The 18,882-nt window shown below is 44.9% G+C and overlaps 1 protein-coding gene across 3 annotated transcripts in view; it reads left to right on the top strand.

Moving 5' to 3' along the window:
• The first annotated feature begins 4,925 nt into the window (after positions 1-4,925).
• The window catches only part of CRIM1 (cysteine rich transmembrane BMP regulator 1), a 194,076-nt gene continuing 180,119 nt past the window's right edge, over positions 4,926-18,882 (top strand). For all 3 annotated transcript variants that reach the window (XM_066266890.1, XM_066266892.1, XM_066266891.1), the window contains exon 1: positions 4,926-5,837. In XM_066266890.1, coding sequence (XP_066122987.1) covers positions 5,507-5,837 — 331 coding nt within the window. In that variant the 5' untranslated portion in view covers positions 4,926-5,506. The remainder of the gene's footprint in view (positions 5,838-18,882) is intronic.

The following is an 18,882-nucleotide window of genomic DNA, read 5'->3' on the forward strand; positions in this document are numbered from 1 at the left end:
TAGTTCTCCACCTGTAAAATGCAAGTAATTATGAATTTATCAGGTTATAGTGAGGATTAGATGTGTTAGTACACCCAGGTAATTAGTATACACAGTACAGTAAACACTACATAATAGTCTGTTATTCAGTATTTAGGAAAACAATGGAGATAGCTTCATTTTGAGAAAAGCTCTAATCACTATGTTAACTTTCCATATGCAAATTAGAAAAGAAGGCACAATATTGTCATAGATGTTCATTTTAAATTAGGTCCACAATAAAAGCAATAACACTGAGTAGAAAAGCAACTCACCATTTCCCAAATTACTACAAGAGGCAGTGAAATACAATAGGTACTTGAGGCAGAACAGGATGGGGTTTCAAACTTGGTGTCATCCTCATATCTCTTAGATCTTCCAAGTCACACACCTTTCTGTGCCTCAGATTTCTCAACTATAAAATGGAGACAATAGAAGACATCGAAGTGGCATTGGCCTTATCGGATTTCTGTAGATTAGTTAAATAATCCATGTGAAGTGCTTTTTAGCAAGCACTCAATAAAGCTTGCTACTACTATTATATTATCATTATTTTTAATTACTACCCTTATTAAAATAAGTCTTAAACTGGAACGGGTTCCAAAAAGTATCACAAAGGCTACATTCCCATGAGCAAACCAACAGGAAGATTGTCAAAAGGGGGAGAATGCAAATATGTGGTCAGGCAGATGTTGTGTAGTAATAGGCTCAGCGATATTACATAGCAGGGATTCCAGCTCAAGTGTAAAACTTGAGGAGACACTCAATTAAAAGAACTCTAAAAATAACAATAGAGAAGACCTGCCATGTTACTCACATAACATACCTTGTGTGGTTGGTATTGTCGCCTCCATTCTACAAAGCAGGTAACCGATACAGAAAGGATAAATCCCTTGTTCAAACTTGTGAGGGAAGCAGATAGAGGACTCCTAGGTCCAGCTTGAAGGAGAAGCTGTGTTCTGTGACATGCCCCTTCTAGAACTGTGGGGCAGCTGCCTCACAGAGGCAGGGGAGATAAGACAGGAACTCCCTGAGAGAAGTGAGGTACTAAACGGTGATAATCCAGCCCAAGTACCAGATCCAGTGCTCAAATTAGATGGCTGAGTTCCCAAACTAGATGTCCCCCTACATCACTGAAAGAGCCCAAGCCAAGGTTAAGTGGAATCCATGTGCATCGGCAACTGCAGCGGAAGGAAAGCAGAGATGGGGAAGTGTGGGGGGACGGTGGAAGGAGCCAGACCTGTTGCCCTGCTTTTTTCATAGATCTTTCTACTATGTGTGCAATATCAGCAAAAAACAAGACTTATTACTTTTGTGCAACTCAATTCTAAGTGTGTGTGCATCAGATTCAAAAGGCCACTTCTACATATTTTTGTTTGTTTCCAGAAAAAGAAAACATAAACAGCCTGCACATCCCAGAGTCTGACTGAAAAGGCTGGACTAGACACTATGGGGTGGCGGGGCTCTTACACTCTTTTGCCCTCTCATTTTCACTTTCTGCTAGGCCAACTGGACACTGATTTCCAGACATTTGCAATAGCACAGCAAACCCCTCCCATCCAAAACCCCCAATGACCAATAGAGGGCAGACTGTCTCTTCTTCAGACCTCCGTCAGAAGTATATTTTAGTTCCTTTTCCTTTCCCACCTGTGGATTCTGTTTTGTTTTGTTAAAATAACCCATGTCTTTCTAGTTTCTTGCCTCAATTATCCTTTCAAGTGCTTATTTTAGAGGCATTTATTAAAACCAAGAATCAAGGGCCACAGATAAGAATATTCATGTACCTTGTGATCTGTAATTCTTCCTTTTCTCCTTTTTACAACTCATTCACACAAGCATGTATTCTTATAAAGTATGTCTCCTCCAATGAATTGTTAATCTAATGGGGTTCAGAGCTATTTAAAAGAAAGAGGTATAATATAACGTAAAAGCAGAGATCCTTACAAAATGCTATAAAGCATAGTAATAAAAATATACAGAGGGACAAATACATACCCTACGTAGGTGGGATATAAAAGTGAGACTCATGGACACAGATAAGTGAGAATTGGCTACCAAAAGAGGGCAAAGGGAAGGAAAGAGATGCTATAGAATAGATACGGGAAAAGGTTTAAGACACTTCCCAGAGAAGGCATTAAACCATGTTCCATGTATGAACCTTAACTCTCACATTTGTATGTGCCTTTCAGGGTCTAGGCAATCCCTCTCGGTCCACTTTCTCCCTTGACCCCCAACTGTCACCATGTTGGGCCCACCCAACTTCTCTTCTGTATCCTCAGCCTGGTTTCTAAAGATGAGGGAATTCTTCTGTTTGAGCATCAATCTCATTGCCTTGGCTTCTGGAAGAACCAGTTATTTTGTAGCAGAGCTCCTAGTTCCCACTCTAGTTTCCAGAAGTTACCAGGCCCTTGCAGGTTTCTTATTTGCCACTGGTTACTAGGCTTCAAGTCACTATTCTTGTTTTCTTCTATTTCTCTGACTTATTAATTCTATGGCAAAGGACTACATGTAACTTCAATTTTTTGAGCTAATACGTTCATCTCAAGTTTTAAGACGCTCTCCAGTTTTAAGTCTGGCTCTAATTCCCATAAGAAGTCAATCTTTACTAGCTTCCAGGTAGTTCTACCTCTGGAATCCCAGGAAGATTTAATGGTAACTTCCATATTGTCCTTGGCCTATGTTCAATCACTAGCTTTCCCTAACCCTTAATATACTGGCTTAAAAAAAAAACAATTAAAAAAATAACAAATAAAAAAAGCAAGACCCCGACAATAATTATTACTTTTTTTTTTCTAAGGAAAAGTGGTTTTCTCACATCTGCATTTTTTTCCATCACCTGACCTTGGCTTTTCCTGTTGAGTCCTACAGTGTTATCTGTTATGTTTTAAAAAATGTCTTTATACTTGCATTTGAACAGAAATATAGATAACCTCCTCTGCAAGAGTGGAAAGGGCCTTTTAACACTGCACAATGATGACAGTTTGTTGGCAAATCCCACAGTGGAGTGCTGCTGCATGATTGGGGTATAAGAAGTAACCATGTTCAACAGTGTTTTGTGTCTCATTTTCCTTGAATTTTGTTATCACAGAATCTAGTATATTTTAAATGATTTTTAAAAATCATTTAATACTTACAATTATAGAACCTTAGGGTAGGGGGTCCTTCCAAGGTCATCTAACTTGAACTCCTACACCATTGTAGGAATTGTCCCCACATTCTTGGAAACTAGTCATCCCAACAGCTCTAGAGGGATTTACCTTCTAGAAGATAGGATGCTTACTTCCCCTTTCCACTGAGGAGATGCTCCACATCTTCTCTATTACCCTCTGATAGTCCGTGGTCATTAATAGCCTCTTCCCCTTCTCGGGACAAACATATGACTGTAGAAATACTTAGTTTTCTGATGCCAGTGACCGGGGAATATTCCACTGGTAACTTTGGCTTTTTAGTTCAGGATTAGAGTGGTTAAACCAAAATATTTATAATAAGTATAAATTTGTTCCGCAAACAGAGGATTTCAAAGGCATCTTTGTTTCCTTTCTCCTTACACTGCCATGTTATTAAGTTTGGTTCATTAGTCATGATTTTCAGGATCCACTTGGCTGCCGCCTCCTTGCAGCCAGACCATGTTGGATCAGAAAGTCCACTGGCCATTTCCACCTCACACCTGCCAGAAGGACCTGATTGTTTTTCCCACACTGATCCAAGTCACTTTTTGTTAATTCACTAATTTCACTGACTCCGGCACACATCTTGTGAATGAATGGTGAGCCACTACAGAGCCCAGGAAAGGCTGCGAGAACCTCTCCTGACAACCACAGAAGAGGAACAATCTCCACAGGATGCATTTTGCATCACTTCTGTTACTTTATTTAAAACTCAGCTTATCAAAAAGAATATTAAGCATACGTCTTTTTAATTCATATATTCAGAATAAATGAAAAAATTAAGACCCACCACTTTTGTCCATGAGCTTGGGAAAGAAAAGGGCACTGTCAGATGACATTAACAATGCACCTGAGATACACGGGTCTAGTCGTGTCAAGACTTGTGATAATCCAGTATTCGGCCTTACTCAAGGGAGAAAAATTCAGCTCTGTTACTAGCTATTTACCTCCTCCCATAATACAGCACCTCGGCGCAGAGCACAGCCACAAAATAATACAGAATGTGGACAGTTAAATTTCAACTCAAGCTTCAGGAGCCCCCAACAGTCCTCCCCACCCCCCGCGGTATATTTACCGAGACCATTTAAAGCACTTAATTAATTCACCAGCAGCTTCGCTGGAGGCGCCTCGAGCTTCCCGAGACTCCATTACATAATATCTTTTACAAAGTCTATTCCCAGCGCGAATGGAAGATGGATTCTCAACCAGTTTGCGAAGGTTTCATGCATTTACTTCCCTTCCCCGGGGTTCGATCCGGAGGGTACCCCAGTCCAGGCTGCAGCAATCCCCTCAGCCCCAAGCTTCTGAGGACCCTGTCGCTCTCCGAATTCAAAACTGGCCCCAGCGGTCTCGCCTTCGGGGTCCCCAGGCATGTCCCGGTGACCACTATGCCGGCGGGCGCTCGGGACTCCGCAACTCTTGCTGCTAGCCAGGACCACCCCAATCCCCGAGCCGCAACGCGCCCGCGGAAAGAGGCGCGCAAAGACTCGGCCGCAGAGCCGGCTCGATGCTTCGGGCTCCGAGCTCCGGGAGGAGGAGGAGGAGGAGGAGGTGGGGGAGAAGGAGGCGTACGAGGGAGTTAGGGCCCGGCCGCCCGCGAGGAAAGCGGGAGGAGGGGGAGGGGGCCGGCCGGGCCGGGCAGGGTGGGGGGGGGGGCAGCCAATGAGCGGAGCGCGGCGCGCGGGAGGGAGGGTTGTGTGTGTGGGGGGGGATGAGGTAGGATGGGGGAGGGCGCAGCCCGAGCGGCTGAGGCTCCAGCCATAAACAAGCGCCCGGAGGAGCCGCGCAGGAGTCGAGCGGGGCGCGCGGTGCGAGCACCGCGGACCTTCTGCTGCGCCACCGCGCCCACTCGGCGGTTCGGGAGGCGGGGACCCGCCCGGAGGCTGCGCCGCCGCTGCCGCCAGCGCCGCGGGGTCGGCCGACGCGGAGGAGGAGGAGGAGGAGGAGGAGGCGCCGCCAGCCCGGGCTGGAGCGGAGCGCAGCCGCCGCCGCCGCCAGAAGTTTGGGTTGAACCGGAGCTGCCGGGAGGAAACTTTTTTTTCTTTTTTTCCCTCCCTCCCCGGAGGAGGAGGAGGAAGAGAAGGAGGAGGGGAAGCCACTGCTGGCGCCAACGCTAGTGGGCTCGGGGTCAGCGCGGCCCGCACGGGGGGCGGGGGCCTCGCCCCGCGGGGGGAGGCGCGCCCCGGGGGCCCCGAGGGGGGCGGCGAGGACTGCGGGCTGCGGGTGCTGCAGCGGCGGCGCGTGTGCCCCGCGCAGGGGAGGGCACCCGCCCCGCTCCCGGCCCGGCTGCGAGGAGTAGGCGGCGGCGGCGGCGCAGGAGGATGTACTTGGTGGCGGGGGGCAGGGGGCTGGCCGGCTGCGGGCACCTCTTGGTCTCGCTGCTGGGGCTGGTGCTGCTGCTGGCGCGCTCCGGCACCCGGGCGCTGGTCTGCCTGCCCTGCGACGAGTCCAAGTGCGAAGAGCCCAAGAATTGCCCCGGGAGCATCGTGCAGGGCGTCTGCGGCTGCTGCTACATGTGCGCCCGCCAGAGGAACGAGAGCTGCGGCGGCGCCTACGGGCTCCACGGAGCCTGCGACCGGGGGCTGCGCTGTGTCATCCGCCCCCCGCTCAATGGCGATTCCATCACCGAGTACGAAGTGGGCGTTTGCGAAGGTACGGTAGCCTGCCGCGGACCCCCTCCCACCTGGCCCACTCCATCCCCTAGCATTGAACAAAGTTTGGCCGAGACTTTCCCGAGGAGAGAGGGCTCCGCGGGAGAAGGAGCGGCCCCTGCCCCGGGGAGGGAACCCCCACGACTCTCCGTTCCCGCTCACTGCATCCCCCCACGCTTGGCCCGCCACGGGCGAGGTTGGATTTCGGAGGTGGAGGCAGGCGAGTCGGGGATCGCCTCTGGCCGCGCACAGACTCTCACACGTGTGACCATTCGGGCTTGGGGTGGGTGGGGTGGGGTGAGGTGGCCCGCCCCTGCGCTCCGAGGTGGGGGCGCCGCGGGTCGGGGGTACTGCAGAGGCTGTCGCGAGCCCCTCCGGGAAATCCGACCCCTGCTTCCCTCCCCACACTAGCGCAGTGTGGAGCTGAGTGCCGCACACCGCCCGCGAAATCTTCTGTTGGCGGAGGAGACGTGTCTCCAGGTTTACTCCCTGTGACTTTTATTATTTTTTCCTTACGCCTTTCCTTCACCCCCTTCCTTCTCCTTTGCATATAAATCAATTTCAACTCCGACAAATGTCAGCCCAGGGGAAGTTATATACGGTGGTTACTCATTTATTTGCCTATTGAAATGGTCAAAGGCTTTCTCTCCTGAATGAAGGGGGGGGGGGGGCGTAGGAGGGGGCTTGCACCTGGGAGTGAAAAGTTGTTTCTATTAGTGGCTGCTTTTTAAGATCAGGTATCCGCATGTTTCCAATTGCGTGCCGGTTCCTTCTTTTTATTTGACAGCAAGGATTGTTCTGGTTTCTCCACTAAGCATTGTGCATCGCGGTGTCAGATTGATGGAGGAAGAAAGAGATTAGATTAGTGGAGCTTCCCTCGCTGGCAGAACCACTGTGGGCGGCTGTTGGCCTTAAACCTGGCCCGTCTGCCTCGGCCTCGGGGAGCCTGGTCTGGTTTGGGAGACAGGTAGTGAGTTGGGGTTTTTTCTCGGGGTGTAGGTGGCTAATGGACAGGGACTGGTAAGCACCAGTTAAAAGTGGGATCCCTGCTTCGCCTGACGTTGGGGTGACAATGATGTTATGGGGCATCCTAGTATTTGAGCATAGGAGCCCACCCAGCCTTACCTCTGGAGGAGCCACAGAGAGGAGGGACAGGTGCCCTCTGCTCTTGTTCTTCCTTACTACTTACAGCCAGCACCTAGGAAAGCAGGCAGACAGAAGAATTTATTCTGAGGCATCCTTTATGTACGCATGTGTTTATTGTACTGGGGTAATGGAAAGAGGGTAGCAACCTTAGGGATTTGATGGGTCTGTTTAAGAAGCTTCAGTTCTGCGATTTTCTTTAAATACACACATGCATATTTATTTATACCTGCAGTTTTTAGAATGTGGACAGGAAAATCCTGGAGGCCTTTCTGGTTTGGAAGCTAGTGGGCAGTAATGAGTGGTGGGAACACTTCCCAGAGAGAAGGGACCCATACTGCATGCACTCTGAGGACACTGGGCTAGAAGAGTTCATGCGCTTGAAATGAAAACGCCTCTCACCTAGTGTTAAGTCCCATTTCAGGACATTTTCATGTCTCACATCAGGAAAAACGACCAGGAGACTAACTTCTGATACAGTTTCATGTGTTTGACCTAGGTAATTCTGTATGACTTGGACTACAAGATGCATCCTTGAACCCTGCCACTTGGTGTGCACAGTTTACTTCAGCCAGCCTCCCATAAAGTGAAAAAGAACAAGCAATGTGAAACGGTTAAATGCAGTGGAAACTGCTGTGCTCTGAGAAGGACTTGGGGAGGTTCTACAGATTCCAATCCCTGTTTTGTTTCTTCATGATACATTTCTGGTGAAGGAAATGTGGAGCCCAGGGAACAGTCACAGTAATGAAGTGTTTTGGTAACAATAGCCCCGTGTCATAGTACAGAGTTATTTTGGCAGTTTGTTGGTGAGCTTTTCATTCTTCTGAGACGATGGGATCCCTCATAGCTTCCTTTTTTCTGGTAACACCTCATGCACTTGGTATTAGCTTTAAAAGCGCTTGGAAATATTTGTTGCCGTGATTATATCTGAATTCATGTTCTCTAGCAACACTTTTCATTTAGCAGGCCTGTTTTCAGCTACCAAAATTGTGTGCCCAGGGCATTTTATGTTATTATTATTATTTTTAGAATTCTAAAAGCAGTCAAGTTGCATTCTAAAGCCATGAAACCAAAGTTTAGAAAGACAGTGGTACCTGGCATGATATAATGGTTGGATTTAGACAGATATTTTCAAAAGTGTCCAAAATTTCCAGTATTTTCACTTTCAACAAGATTTGTGGGAAACATAGCTGAAGCTTTTTTCTCCTTATTAAGAATTAGAGGAGTCTTTATATGTCAATAGTTATCTAGAAGGTGCTGACTTTCTCTTTTTTTCTGTTACTTTGCAAGAAATTTCTCAATGGCCAGTGTCTCCCTCTGTACCATTTTTATTCAGAGTCATGCACTGAAACATGATTGTCATAACTAACATGAATAGGAATTGATATATTTTATTCACGTTGAAGTCTTCTTTTGCTGCAATTTTTGCACTAAAATGACCCCTACTGGTTGTATCTGTTAATGAAAACTCTTTTGAAAAACTTCATATTTAATTGGCTCCACTGAGAAAAAAACATATTGCATGTTATAGAAATATTATCATGACTAACCTACCTGCTTTGGATGACATAATTTAAATACAAATTACATTGCTTTATTTGCCAACTTGCAGTAATTTTTGTTTGTGTGGCTTCTCATACTGCCTTTCCGGGAGGTGGGGGGGGGGGGAGTAATGTTTTTAACTGCAGTTCACAAAGTGAGTTAGATAAATCAGTGCAGAAACAGACCCCTTCCAACTAGTAGCTCACACTGCCTTAAGTTTTTTTTTTTGTTTTTTTTTTCATTTTTCTGAAGCTGGAAACAGGGAGAGACAGTCAGACAGACTCCCGCATGCGCCCGACCGGGATCCACACGGCACGCCCACCAGGGGCGATGCTCTGCCCACCAGGGGGCGATGCTCTGCCCATCCTGGGCGTCGCCATGTTGCGACCAGAGCCACTCTAGCGCCTGGGGCAGAGGCCACAGAGCCATCCCCAGCGCCCGGGCCATCTTTGCTCCAATGGAGCCTTGGCTGCGGGAGGGGACGAGAGAGACAGAGAGGAAAGTGCGGCGGAGGGGTGGAGAAGCAAATGGGCGCTTCTCCTGTGTGCCCTGGCCGGGAATCGAACCTGGGTCCTCCGCACGCTAGGCCGACGCTCTACCGCTGAGCCAACCGGCCAGGGCTGCCTTAAGTTTTTGAGACATGCGAGCCTATGGTAGGCTCTCAGCAAACTTGACTTGGATAAATGGATGAACAGTGAGTGCTCTCCACAGAAAGAATATGGAAGAAGAAATATTTTCTGAGAGGTTAAATAATGTGAAGAGTGGGTCCTTTGAATCACATGACATGTACACTTGAACTTTTCAGTGTTATTTAGATTAAGTAAATGATTCAAATATTTGTTTTTTAAAAAAGTTGTTGGCTAAGTGCATTTAAAAAATTGAGCCGAGAGCCACATACTTAAGGTTTTCTTTTTCTCTTAATCCGAAAAGTATGTGCTGTCCCCCCAGAGGACACAAGTCCCTTCCCCATTTCCAGTCATTTGGTGAGTCTTCCTGTACCGTTGGCAACGTACTAAGTGGTCTATTTCTTGGCTAGGCTGCCTGCCTCCAGGTAGATGACCTGGAAGTCAGAGAAACAAGTTTGGATTCTGAGCTCTGGCCAAAAAAGACGGGATGGGAGACCTTTTTGGGAGATCAAAAACAGAGTGTTGAACAACGACTGAAGTGGGATTGTCTAGGAAGAATGTTTTGATTGGACAGTGAGGACTTATATTTTGAGATAAGAGAGTGAGGACCATTTTTTTCTCCTAATGTGGAAAAATACTTCTGCTTTAGTACAGGGTGGGGCAAACTGCAGGGGAGTGTGATTAGTCTTCTCTAAGTATCAGAGGAGCTGTTGATGACTTGAGTGACGGTTGGTGAGCAGAGTGATTTGGAACCTGGTGGTCACTTCTGAGTGACTCTGCTCTGAGAGCTTCCTCGTACTAGACCTGGATGATTGCTACTGCAGATAAGCACCAATTTTTTTCCCAGTGCTTATTTACTCAGTGGCTTAGCATTTATGGAACTTCGTGTTTTCACCACTGGTGTCTAAAAACTGCCACCTTCAAAACAATCCTCCTTTTATTTACTCATGTATTTTAAACTTTTCTTCTACCCACTCTTCATAAGGCAATGAGTAGATGAATCAAGGATATCTCCTAGGTGCCTATGGCACTGAACAGAATGTGTTTTTCTGATACTGTTGCGTTGGAAGGTTATAGTTTCTCTTCTAATCACTGCAAGACAATTACTGAGTAATGTGTTTCATTTTCTACCTCAAAGTCTTTAGGTGAAGTGAGCTTTTCCATGCCAGAGAAAGAAGGAAGCAGAGGGCCTATAAAAATACATTAATGGGGGTTTGGGAAGAGAAACCAATGCAAGTAAACAAGGAAATAATTAGTTTCTCCCAAAAGTAAATATTGACAAAACATGGAGAGACTATTCACTGCACATATACAAGTGACAGGACTTCCTGACCTTCACTTTGACTATCAAGCTTTACAGAATCCTCAGTGTTATTGAGGAGTCCAGTCACATAAAACACTTGGCAATGGAATTGCATAGAACCAGGAAAGCAAAAATAGCAAGTCTAGAGACACTTGCAGTTATTAACACATATTTAACAGTGACCAGGACAGTCAACAAGCAATATGTTGTCAGTACAGTTGTGAACAGACAGGTTAATTTATGGAGAAAATTGTTCTAAACAATGCTTAACTGTAGGCATTATATCCAGCTCTAGGAGATATTTAATGATTTGGTGCAGGTGTTTGTGTTTTGTGGGGCTTGGTTCACATGCGATGATGTACAAGGGAATAGCTTGGGGACACGGGACAAGCATTATGAAGTTGGGGGAAATAGATAAAATAGATGACCCTGAAAAGATAATGGAGTAGGAGGACTAAAGAATGACACATGGGAGAAGGGAAAATATATTGACTTCATCTTAGGGCAACTGTGTCATCCTTTGAAGAATAATCCAAAGCACATTCCAGACATTCATTAATTGTGAAATTCCTGAAAAATGTGGGTGTGTTTAAACATCTTTCAGGCTGTGGCACTAACATGAGAGATGGCAGAGCCGCCTTCATGTGTAAATACCATCAGATAGAAGGTGGGAAAGTGAGTGGAAGGTAAAGTAAACATGTTGGGTGAAGCAGGTTTCTGGAACGCTGTGTTCCATATGGCACTGGCAGCATCAGGATTTTGGAGATGCCCTAGTAAAGCTCAATTATTTGAAGAAGAAACAGCGGACTAGCCAAGCATGCATGAATAACAAACTAAAAAGCCTTCCTTCTTAGAGACCGAATTCTCCAAAGCTGAATTTTCAAAGATCTGACTTGTCTTTGCATAGAAATCAGTCACTCATTTCATTGATCTTCTCTGTGCAAGGCCTTCTGCGGGAGCTGGGGAGCAGCACGAGCCTGGGGACCTCTCAGATGAGTTTCCCATTCTACATCTTTTAATCAAGATGACGAATAAGGCAGCAAGATCTTAAAAAGTCTGCATAGGTTCAAGCCAAGTAAAAGTGATTCCGTGAGTCTGTGTGTGATTAGTTGGTGAGTGAAATATATGGTTACAATTTGTTCTGGGAATCACAGGATCTGGGACGATCATTTCAGGTTCTGGTGGCAAAGCTGAAAAGGATAATTCAAAATCAAACTATACTGCTCACAAAAATTAGGAAATATTTTATCGCTTCATATTCATTTTGAAATATCCCCTAATTTTTGTGAGCAGAATGAATTTGAAAGTATGAGTAGGAACACTTTGGGGTAGGGGAGGGGACCCTACCCCATTCTTCACAGAGCCTGTGTGGTACATAACAGAGTTTCCCAACATCTAAGAATGAGGCTGCATTCTTAACGCTTTACTTGTTGTGGTTCAGAATGGTGAGTTGCCTTTTGAGAGTGATTTTCTCTTTGTTCTGGCTTGTTCCACGAGGCAGATGAGCGTGGGCAGTGAAATGAGAGGTGTCCCTTCCTCAGTATCTCCTGTTCTCACCCACTCTCTGCTGCTCGTCCTGGCCAGTGAGCTTGGTCGCATCATGGAAAACCTCCGTGCTCAGACAGGACCTCCTCTGGCTGACAGACAGAGGAGGGGCTGATAATATATAGAACTTACTACATTTAAGAATGCCCTGAAGGTAAACACCAGTAAGTGTCCATTTTGGGCCCACATGAAAAAAAAATAAGTAAGTAAGTAAATAAATAATATCCCTTTTCATCTGTTACAAAATGAAAAGGTTTCACATCCTTATCTCCCTCCCTTGCCCAACCCCGATTAACTGCCAATGTCAAATATTTAGAAATTTGGTTTCAGGGGTTAAATCGGCATTGCTTCTCCATGCATCTCACTTTTCTTGTCAGTGTAGTGGGTTAATGATAAGCTTGCTTATAAGAACTTAGGGAACGAATCCTTGTGAATTGCTTATAAGAATGGCATATTGTAAATAATAACCACCAAGCTACTAATCAGAATAAGTGAAACAACTTGATGTGGGTGCTTTCCGTTTCTTGTTCCTCCTCATCTACCTGGGCAATTAATCACCAGTAGTTAAGGAGTTTGGGTTCTTAGAAAGGGAGCAAATTATTGAGTGCAAGTCCCTTCCCCTCCCCCAACATCATGAGTGCATTGAGTTTAAAAGCTATTTAAAGACCTCTGAAGTGATTTGCTCCTCTCTCTCCTGATGCCTATTTGTTATACTTTGAATAGTTTCTACCAAGGTTGCATATTTGGGGTAAAAGTAAAAAAGGAGGGATATGAAATTTTCTGCACAAAGTTGTAGGAATTGTAAATGTATCAGCATTTTAAGTGTGGAGTAATATTTTGTTTGGGAAAGAGGGGCACCTAACCTTGCTATAATCAGTAATACACATTTCCCCTTGCATTATGTCCTGGAGGCTTTTGCTCCCAGCTCTCAGTGTTCACACTGGTGGTTAGCACAGGATGTAGCCTGACTTCATCTAAGGAAACAGCTTGTCTTTCATGGGGCCCCATTCCCACCTGTCACCACAGTTGGTACCAACTAGGCAAAACCAGAGGTCAGACTGGTAACTAGTCTATTCCTCTGTTTTCTTACACGCCCTACCTGTTTCCTTACTGTCCTTCCACTCACAGGTATTTACTGAGCAGTCCTTACGGGTCTGGTATTTTGTGCAACATGGTGGTGATACCAGTTCTCTAAGCCTGAGTTTCTCTCTCTGTTAATAGTAACAGATACCACCTATATTTGTGGTGAGTTCGAAATGAGAAAAAAACTGTGCTCTTGAAATTTTAATGTGCATACAAATCACCTTGATGGGGATGGGGGGGTGTCGTATGAAGCATGCAAGTTTCAATTTAGTATGTCCAGGTCAGGCCTGAGATTTTGTATTTTTCAAAAACTCCCAGGTGATGTAAGTGCTGCTGGTTCACTGGGGGCCACACTTCTAAGTGGCAGAAAGCTAGCTAGTGCATGTGAAAAAAACATGTGGCACAGAGTGTGGCATTTAATAAGACCTGCTATCATGGTAATTATTTTTCAACCAAAATAAATACAATGGGGCCCTGCTTTCACAGATGTTATGGTGGAAATACCAGTTAGCTGAGCCAGTTATAGTCCAAGACGGTTATAGCTAAGCCCTGAGATAAGGGAGCTCTGGGCCTCTCAGGAGAAGTCAGAGGGTCCCTAATGCTGACTGACCAGGAAGAAGGATTCAGTGGAGGGTGTAGCACCAAGCAAAGACCAAGGTCTTGTTTCCTCCCTCACATGCATGCTGTTTTAGCAAGTAGAAAATAGGCCCTGGGGGTAGGTGAACACGTGTTCAAATTTCAGCTTTGCTATTTCCTTAACTGTAAACAGCCGGCTTGCATGGTTATTTGGAGCTTCAGTTTCCTTGTCTGTGAAAATGAAATTTTAATGGTTTTCTATCAAGGAAATGTTATAGTGATGATTGAAGAGAATTAATACATGTGTGTTACGTATATATTATATACACATGTATGTGTATAATGGCCAGTATTCCTGCTACCAAATAGATCAGGGGTCCCCAAACTACGGCCCATGGGCCGCATGCGGCCCCATGAGGCCATTTATCCGGCCCCCACCGCACTTCCGGAAGGGGTACCTCTTTCATTGGTGGTCGGTGAAAGCAAAGCGGGGCGTCGCTCACATACAGTACTACTTCCCGTGACGGGGGACGTCATATCACTTGTACCGGCTAGCAGTGACAAATGTGGAACCGGACATTGACCATCTCATTAGCCAAAAGCAGGCCCATAGCTCCATAGCTCCCATTGAAATACTGGTCAGTTTGTTGATTTAAATTTACTTGTTCTTTATTTTAAATATTGTATTTGTTCCCGTTTTGTTTTTTTTTACTTTAAAATAAGATATGTGCAGTGTGCATAGGGATTTGTTCATAGTTTTTTTTATAGTCCGACCCTCCAACAGTCTGAGGGACAGTGAACTGGCCTCCTGTGTAAAAAGTTTGGGGACCCCTGAAATAGATTTTAAAAAGCTAATTAATATTAATTCTAATTTTCATTCTTTCTCATTTTTTTTTCTTAATTTTCTCTCTCTATATATATTTTTTAAAAATCTACTTTGTGGGCACTCTTACACCTCCTCCACACTTAACTAAGTCTCTGACAAAGAACTTAGCCGGAGAAAGTTGGGTCTCAGATACTTGTCGGAGAGAATCTGTGAAGTACTTAGAACAAGAGTCCATGAGGCCAGGGTTTCTGGACCAAGAAAGCTTGTTCATTGGGCTGACCCAGTACTGCTGTAAGTCCCAGCTCCTCTGGGGTTTCAGTACAGTGTGGACATTTGCTCTAGTTTGTGGTTTGACCCCTTTACTTCCAGAGAACTATTTCAAATTAATATTTTTTAAAAGGTGACATCTTAATATTGATGGCATATGGGTTTTATGCAAGTGAGTTAAATTTACTTTTGTTAAACATTTTCTGTGAGTTTCCAGACATCACTGGAGACACTGGAGACCCTAGAAGTATCATCAAAGCCAGGTTGGGGTCACTAGGGTTATAGAAGGAAGCAGTAACAAGCCTGGCCGGCTCCTAGACAAGGGCAAGCTTGGGAGTGAGCAGGAGATGGTGGCCAGCCCAGGGTTCATGTGTTGCCTGCTTTTCTTGAGCCCCCATGCATATACTTACCGATTTTTAGAGAAAGTAAGGGAGAGAGACAAAGAGAGAGAAAAAAGAAGACACATTGATTTGTTGTTTCACTTATCATGCCATCATTGTTTGATTCTCGTTTGTGCCCTGACCGGGGATGGAACCCACAGCCTCAGCGTGTTGGGACGGCACTCTGACCAACGACGGAGCTACCCGGCTGGGGCTGCTCATTACCTTGGATTTGCATTGTGGTTTCTCTGGAAAACCTTTGTGCAAAAATGGCAGGCTAGAAAAGAACACCATAGAATTAAAACATCTGATGTTTTTGTCTCCTTAGATCCTAATGTAGGTGTGGTCCCACTTTAGGAAGACAGAACTATAACTCTTCCTTCATGCCTGGAAGTAAGTATTACTTTTATCCAGTAAATAGGGATGGAGAACTCACCGGGCCAATGCTTTATATTGTTGTTATGAAACAAGGAGAAAGAACTGGATGAAGATACAATCCTAGGAATTAACACTTTAGTATTTAGTAACCATACACGCAAGATGAGGTGAACTTCCAGATTTCAGGGTTTTACTTAAGTGTATGTTTGTCAAATCGAAAAATGACACCCTAACTTGAAATACGCTGGACCATTTGTCTTATGAGCATGTAAGGAAAAAAACTGAGTGTTAATTATATTTTCAGGTGTTGTCATTTTACATTTCAAGTTCCTGAGAAGATAATTTGAAGAGTTTACTCTGAAAATTTTCGCTGAGTCTTTAGCAACCAGTCATTCTGGCTACAGCAGGTTAAAAAAAAAATTTATACTGTAGGCTGTAACTAGAGACTGTGCCTGTCTTATTTAGCATTTCAAAACAAAAACCATAAACAAACATCTCAGATTCAAAACAGAAAGGAATTTCTGGCAGGGCAGAATGAAATCCGAGCCTGCAAAGTCCTGTCTACAAGAGGTAACTTATTTAGCTTGTTATCCAAAGACCACGAGCAAAACTGTTCACAAGCTGTGATAAAACAAGGCATCTCGGTATGGGAGGGTTGTTATATCTCTTTTTTAAGACTCTGAAAGACCTGCCAAAATGAAGCAAAGTTACCTTGAGGAAGTTTGACCGGAACTAGACTTTTAGTATTAAGAATATATATAGTAGGACCACTTTAGCCCTGGAACCTGTGAGGGATCATCCCTACAGGATGTGTGGGCTTCGTCCCTGCAGAGGATGTGTTTATAATCTGCAGAGGAAGAGCATTCCATCATCTTGTCAAAGGCAGATCTTGAAAACCTTCCTATTGTTTTGCACTTCCATAGTTTGAAGCTTTGCAAAAAAAAAAAAAAAAAAAAAAAGTGTCAGCAATTTACATTCTGAGTGAGAAAAAAGGGATAGATTGTCAACAGTTTTATCTCTGAAAGCCAGAGTGGAAGGATTATTAAATGGTTAGAGATAGATTTAGTATGCTATTTCTTTTTCAGAACCATTGAGTTCTCATTTATTACCACTATGTATGACAAAGTGAAGGGTCAAATAAATTCTATATTGTAATCAAAAGAATAAATGGATTTGTGTATATTCTAGCTTGTTATGAGAAGGATTTAAGGCTGCTCAGAAAGGTAAATATCACAAAATTCTTGTGCATGAGGATGGCTTGATAAAAGGGGGAAAAATAGCCATGGCTTCCAGATCCCCCTTCCTCCCTTAGGAGCTCAGTAACTGAAATCAAACCTCTTTGACTTCCCTTGACTTTGCCTTAATTTTCAAAAGGGCATTAAGTGGTTACCTACCTAAGGCAGGGGAACTGAACCAGCTATCTTAAGGCCCTTCTGGTCATAAGGTCTATGTTCTTATTACAAAAGGAGAGCTGGGCAGGAATCAGATATTAGCTTGTGCAGAGCCAGAGAAGGAGAAGGTGGTATTATCTATCTACCTTCTATGCCAGATGCTGTCGACAGAAGGGCTTGGAGGAGAAGCAAGAGTTTTCTCCCTTAGTTATGTTTAGTGGAGGCAGTGGGGACAGCAGAACATCATTATCTATTGGGAAGTTAGTGACCATCTTTTACGTGCTGGCAATCTTTAAGCTTTATTAACTGACCTAATATAATATAAGCTCAAGGTGGAATTTATGCCTCTCTCATATGTCTGTGCTCGCCTGCCGCTTTGACTCGTCCTTCATTTTCTCATTTACTTCATTAATTGTTATGACTGTGAGGTAGGTGGGTGACAGGCAGAGAGAAAAAGCTTGAGCAAAGACAGGCCAAAACTTGCCGAAATTCACATGCTCATTTCTGCCTCTGACACTAGGAGAGTTGAGTAATTGCTGTCCCTCCTAATACTGCAGGGCAGCAGCCAAATTCTCCGCATTCTTTTACCTTTGCTGCTGTTTTCACTTGCCAGGGAGTCTCCTGAAGAAGCAGACTGAATTTAAAGAAACATAACAGGAATAGTGCGTGCAAGGAGAGGCACCGGCCGAATGGGGCGCCTTGGGTGCCTCCTATTAGGAGGATGAAACGACCAGTCTCTGCAGAGGGACCTGTTGCTGCCTCGCCAGCTCCCTTACCTGCCCCGTGTCACTGAGCCCCCGTCCGGGAAGCTCTTTTGCCTGCATGTGAGACGGCAAAGCTTCACTGTATTTCAAGTATAGGCCAACAGTGAAGCTTGGAAAAGTGATCTCTTGGGGGGTCTAGAAAGTCCGCCCTTCCTTTGCAGGTTGTGCACTTGGTTGAAGCGAGGTGGTGTGGACCCGTGGCTCTGCAATTTGATGCAATACGTGTTGTTCTAAAGAATGTGATGCACAGCACCGCCCGCGGTGTACACCAGCAATCAAATTGCTTCGCCCTGTGGATATTACATTTTTGCCAAGTGCAGCCTTCCAGAATGAGGTGCTAGTTAATTCCAGTTGGGCATTTATTCGCGAACAAATCTGCTGAATGCTAAATACTCCATTTTCAAGAGTGTGACATGAGAAAACTCGGCAGCTAATTACTATGTAGATCTCTTCCATGATTCTCACTTTCGGTTTCAAATACCTAAGCGGCCAATCCCTAGCGATGTGATTTTCTTTAATTTCTTAGTTTTCTGTAATATTTTGCTTTTCGCTCCCAAGGATTTTTTAAATTGTTTTTGCTCCAGTCTGGATAACTGTAAGTATACCAGTAACTGAGTGGACACTGTTGTGGTTCAACAGAAAACACTTCTAGTGGAGTACTGTGGCTGGCTCTTTCCTTCTTTTCTTTATAACTGATAATATCAAAAGTTAAATCCTGTCCGGATCTTATCCTCTCTTTTCCAGGGTAAATTTCTGGATAGCTAATAATGGTGGCAATTGAAGTAACCATTGAAGGGGTGGGTTTTCATTTACTAACAGGAACCTTTGCCTAAATAGGTTTACTTGACTCTCCTTTCATATATCAGTAAGTCTTTATTTAGTTCTCTTCCTGCTTGGTTGGTGCATATTTGCTTAAGAACTCTTAAACTATGGGGACAGTAATGAGAGTCTGACTAACTGGGGCCGCACTCTTCTCTCTTGGAAGCAGCCAGAGGGTGCACTGTTGCCATCAGAGTCAGTTCTAGTAGGTCCACTTGGTGCCTCCCCTGCCCACATCTTTGGCTGCGGTTTGGCCCTCCTTGCTTGGTGAATCCCTGCCACAACCCAGTGCTGCCTGGATCATAGGTGCCCTGAAGCCATTGGAAAGGCTTGTTTCCCAGCAGTCTTTTCGTGCGCCTCCACCCTCTTCCCAGCACGGTTGCATGCCCTCACTGGGTATCGG

Source organism: Saccopteryx bilineata, chromosome 3 (genome assembly GCF_036850765.1).
Source record: "Saccopteryx bilineata isolate mSacBil1 chromosome 3, mSacBil1_pri_phased_curated, whole genome shotgun sequence".
Classification (NCBI taxonomy): domain Eukaryota; kingdom Metazoa; phylum Chordata; class Mammalia; order Chiroptera; family Emballonuridae; genus Saccopteryx; species Saccopteryx bilineata.